At 55.8% G+C, this 5223-nt stretch overlaps 1 protein-coding gene across 1 annotated transcript in view; it reads left to right on the top strand.

Annotated features, from left to right (window-relative positions):
* LOC104407931 (probable E3 ubiquitin-protein ligase MID2) overlaps positions 1-5223 on the top strand; it is a gene marked incomplete at its 5' end in the record, with an annotated part of 7855 nt that overhangs the window by 1011 nt on the left and 1621 nt on the right. The window contains 3 exon segments of the mRNA XM_010017346.1: positions 240-383; positions 2491-2652; positions 5082-5223. The exon segment at positions 5082-5223 is cut by the window's right edge and continues 19 nt beyond it. Coding sequence (XP_010015648.1) covers positions 240-383; positions 2491-2652; positions 5082-5223 — 448 coding nt within the window.

Below are 5223 nucleotides of genomic sequence, written 5' to 3'. Positions count from 1 at the left end.
ACCCTGTGCCAGCGCCTCAGCACCCTCCCAGGGAAGAGCTTCTGCCTCAGAGCTCATCTCAATCTCCCCTCTGGCAGGTTCAAGCCATTCCCCTTGTCCTGTCCCTACGGGGCCTTGTCCGAAGCCCCTCTCCAGGTCTCTTGTAGCCCCTTTGGGCACTGAAGCTGCTCTCAGGTCTGTGCTCGGGGTGCTTTGGGAAAGTAGGACCTTACCGGGCTGTTATCTGTGATCTCGCGCAGCACCACCCCCGCCGTCAGTGCGGGAGGAGCTCTGCACGGCCTCCCACGACACCATCACCGTGCACTGGATGTCAGAGGACGAGTTCAGCGTCAGCTCCTACGAGCTGCAGTACACCATCTTCACCGGCCAGGCCAACTTCATCAGTAAGTGACAGCGCGCCAGCCGGGGGGCACCGCGCTGCTCCGCTCCGGGGAGAAGAGAGGCTCTCGGGGAGAATCAGCGGGTTTAGAGCCTGGGATCAGGGGGAGGGCACTGCAAGGGAGGGTCTGGTGAGGACTCTGCTCAGGGCTGGGGTCAGGGATGCAGGAGCCCTGGGCTGGGGCTGTTCTGCCCTGCGCTCAGTGCCTGCAGTCCCCGGCCCCGTGGAGCGCTTGGATCATTAGAGGGTCTCATCCACACATCTTCCCCCAGCATCCCAGGTGATTCATCACCCTTATAGCGGTATTGAGGCACATCTCCAGGTAACTTTTCCTGAAAATATCTGGCAGAGCTCAACATTCTTCCACACCACCACAGGTCTGCTCGGCAGGAATGGGACCTGCAGCTGGGAAGGGTTCCCGCTGGCGGGTCTGTGGTGGTAGCTGCTCACCTCAGGAGCTTCGCATCTCCGAGGCTGCTCCTGACTGCGGGGACTGACTCAGTGCTCATTCCCAGGAAGGTTTATTTGGGAAAAAGGCACACACTGGTTTGATGTCCTCGTAGGGAAGGGGGCTCCTGGGGTTTGCACAGAGGGGCAGGAGACAATAGCAGCTTGGCCACAAAGCTGAGGACTGTTCCCCAGTCTCAGCAGCAGCAGTGGGTTTTTCATTTGGGTGCGTGGTGCATCCTCGGTGTGTCAGAGGTACGTACCTGTTATGATTTGCCCAAGGAAGCTGTAGCTGCCCCATCCCTGGCAGTGTTCAAGGCCAGGCTGGACACAGGGGCTTGGAGCAACCTGCTCTAGTGGAAGGTGTCCCTGCCCGTGGCAGGGGTTGGAATTGGAGGAGCTTTAAGGTCCCTTCAACCCAAACCAGGCTGTTGCAATTCTGTGATTTCTTTTAATGGTGCCTTTTTCCTGAAACTGGAGGGGGTTTGTGTTCTGGAGGGAAGTTAATCCATGGGCTGGGTTGTAGGAGAAAGTCCAGGAAAACTGTTTCATATCAGAAAAAAAACCCCCATGGATGTTGTAATGGGAGAACAAAACCAGAGCTTCCAGCTTGTCTGTCCTGAAGTGCTTTGGAGGAGCCCAGCATCCCCGCAGCACGGCTCCTGCAAGGAGTTTTTGTTCCTGGTTTTCCTTAGTAAGCACTTACCGCTATAGGAAGTGCTGACATGATGCTTCTGCGTTGTGGACTTTGGGGGCTGCTGTCACTTTATCTCATCAGCCCAGAGGGTGTCAGTGCTGGAGGCGCAGGGTCACGGCACCGGAAGGCTGTTAAGTGCACTCTAAAACATGCAGGAAGCTGCCAGAGAAAGCTCCTGCTTTCAGGACCTCTGGTGCTCGGAGCTGGGTCACACAGCCTGGCTGGCAGCCGCTGCCCTGGGGCTGGGAACAAGAGGGGTTGCTCTCCCTCAGTCCCAGGTTCAGGTGTAGGAAGGTGGGAGCGATGGGAAGGGACGAGCACAGGAGCAGCTCTGGAAGCAGCCCAGAGGGGCACCCGTCAGCCGCCTTTGGTAGCTCTTTGTACAAGGAGTGAAGAAAACATCAGTTAACATCTCAGAGGAGAACATGAATAATGCATTGCCAGTTGACAGCACAGTCGGGTTTGGTGGTGAGAGTGTTTGAGCCCTGGCTGAACTCGTGCGTGAAGAGACTGGGGCAGGACACAAGGAGCTTCCCAGGAAAGGAAATACCTTTTGGAGGAGCACACAGTTGGCCTCCCTTTTGTGCTCTCTGTGGAGCCAGGAGCTTGACGGGAGTTGGACATTTTTATGGATGACAAAAGCTGCAGTAAAAAGGATTGGTTTTAAGCTCTGGCAAGGATGGGAGCCTGCAGCCTCCAGGGCCAAGCCCTTCTTGTTGTTTGGGAAAGAAACCTGCTGGGGAGGCCAAATCATTCCCAGACTGTTGTCTCTCAGCCACCACGTCCTTTCTGATGAAGGGTCCAAAGCCGGTCCTTGTCTGCAGGGTAATAGCACATCTTCCCCCTCAGGGAGGTATAAATCATCCCAAGGGGTGCGCAGGAGGTCAGCTCTGGTTGGCAGCACGCGGTCTTTGAACTCTGTCCTTTCCTGTGGATAAACCTTCCCCACCCTGTGTCCTGTACCCAGGCCTCTACAACTCCATGGACAGCTGGATGATCGTCCCCAACATCAAGCAGAACCACTACACCGTCCATGGGCTCCAGAGTGGCACCCGCTACATCTTCCTCGTCAAGGCCATCAACCAGGCGGGCAGCCGGAACAGCGAACCTGCCCGGCTCAAGACCAACAGTACGTGTGGGTGCTTGCCTCGCCTCGGTGGGTGCTGTGGGAACAGCTCCACGGTGCCCAGGTCCAGAAGGACATGGCTGAGCACTCGCTGCAAGCACGGTGGAGACCCGGGGTTTAGATGGTCGAATGTCCCATCTTGGTCCATGTGTCAGCACCTTCCATGCCTCCGGGGACAGCCTCCTGGTCTCCTGGTACCCCACACAGTGCCCAGGGCTCCCTTCCATCAGCTCTGCTCTGCCAGAGCCTGCAGGTCCCTTGGCAGCTGGGATGTTGGGAGACACTGAAGTTCCATCTTTCTGGTCACTTTACACCACTGGGATTTCTGGGGTCCCAGGGCAGTTGTGAGCTTGTGCATGGCTTTGCTCACAGCAGGTAGCTATGTGGGGAGCTGTAAGGAGAACAAAGTGTCTGTGTGGTGGTGGATGGGGCTTTGCAGCTGCAGTAAGACTGTGCTTCACATCTCCCTGGGGTGGCCAAGAAGGGTTAAATATGGGCAGGGAAATCAGGCTTAGATTCAATGAAGAATCAGAGGGCAGCAGAGCCAGACCCTCACCCTAACCCTTAATAAGAGCCCATCCAGGTTTCTGCAGCCCCTGTCTGCAGGGATGTGTCTGCAGCAGCTTCCTCCATGTTTATAAATCCTGAGCCATCCTCACCTGAAGCACTGCACAAGTTACTATGTACGACAGGAGTCTGTGTGTGCCAGGAGCTTCCATCACACACAGAATGACCAGGAGGGAGGGCAGCGATGGGCACACACCCCTGTGCCGCAGGCGCGGGGTTTATGTGCTTCCCGGGGAAAGCGTTTAGGGAAACGTGGGAATTTCTGAGGGTTTGATTTAGCAATATATATATGTGTAATGTAAAGAGAGAGAGTATTTGAGCAACCTGCTCTAGTGGAAGATGTCCCAGCCAAACCAGGCTGGGATTCCATGATGATTCCATGTATTGTTTCTCTCTGTTGCCAGCCTCAGTGTACGAGGACTCCTCTGGGGTGTTCGCTGCTCATCATTGCGGTGGTGTCGACTGAAGGTGCCACTGCTTCGTGCTGCACCCCCAGCACCTCCCAGTGGCCATTTCTCCTGCCCCTTCATGTTTGGTGTTCTATGGCAGAGGGTTTCCTCCTTTCCCTGTGGGTGGTAGGACACAGCGCAGGCTCCTCCGCTGCTGTCACCTCGTGGAAGTGTCAGCAGCTTGACAGGGAGAAGGGCCAATTATCGCATTTCACAGCCCTCCTTCTGCTCCTGAAGGGATGTTTGGAGAGATTCCTTCGTCACCAGAAGGTCAGTGTCAGGACACATTGATTTCCGCAGCGTTAGTGCTGTCAGTGGTGGAGCTAAATCTGTGTTCCTGGACAGAAGATCTTGGGAGAACAGTTCTGGTTTAGTGACAGAGAGAAATCTTCCTTTGCAGAGCCTGGGCCTGAGTCGGTCTTACTTATTAGCAAGTGTCCAAAAGGGAATGAAAGTGCCAGAATACTGGGGCAGACCCAGCTCTGGTAGCAAATAAAGCGCAGGGAAGGTGGTTTCTATGGTCCTTGCCTTGGCCATCACAGGGGACCTGCAGGTGTGAGGATTCGGGGCAGGTGAGGTTGGATCCCTGTGAGATCTGTGGTGCTTCCCAGTGCCAGGGAGGTGTTTTGGGAAGGGGGCCAGGTGGGAGCAGGCCCTGGGCTGTGTCCTCAGTCCCCTTCAGACCTCGCAGCCCAGCCTGTGTGGTTCCTCACTCCCACCCTGCCCATCATGGCACATGGTCTGCAGACATTGCTGGAGCCCTTGGGACCCTCAGGAGAGTTTGATCAGTGCTGGTTGGTGTCAGTTAGGAAGCAGTTTGGCTGCCTGTGTGCCGGTAACATCACAGAGGTGTTGCAGCAGTTGGGTTTCAAGCCAGCATTGCAGAACTGCAGAACACATCAAGCTGGATGCTGTTAAGTGTGAAGGAAGCCCCGGGGCTCCACCTCCCACCCAGCCTCCCTCAACACAGGCTGGACCTGTGTTCACTTCCAGGCTGCCTTCTCCGAGTGCTGACACCTTGTTTGACAGCAGAGGAACGCTGAAAACCTCGGGCTGTGCTGCCCGTGACATGCAGTAGCAGCCTGGGCGCTGTGGGAGCAGCCTGTGTCAGCTGCTGGGGGGGACATGCTCGATGCTGCAGTTCTGCTGCTGGGATGGTGTCATTATTCCAAGACCTCGGGGTCTGCCCTTCCTTCCCTGTGCTTGTGGAGATCTCATTAGTGCTAATGGAGCAAGGATCCGTTCAGGAATTCAGGCTGCAGGCCCTGCCTCTGTTTGGCTCAGTGTCTCCTGATGGTTGTTGCTACTACCTGGCATCACCCCGCTGTGTCTGCCACATTTTACGTCACTGACAGAGGGCAAAAGATGGTGACATGAATGATGATGAATCCTAATCCACATGTGTCCCACTAACAGGTCAGCCTTTCAAGCTGGACCCCAAGATGGCCCACAAGAAGTTGAAGATCTCCAATGACGGGCTGCAGATGGAGAAGGACGAGAGCTCCTTGAAGAAGAGCCACACGCCTGAGAGGTTCAGTGGGACAGGATGCTATGGAGC

Source organism: Nestor notabilis, unplaced genomic scaffold (genome assembly GCF_000696875.1).
Source record: "Nestor notabilis isolate BGI_N333 unplaced genomic scaffold, ASM69687v1 scaffold16846, whole genome shotgun sequence".
Lineage (NCBI taxonomy): Eukaryota > Metazoa > Chordata > Aves > Psittaciformes > Psittacidae > Nestor > Nestor notabilis.
This window is presented reverse-complemented; position numbering and strand designations above follow the sequence as displayed.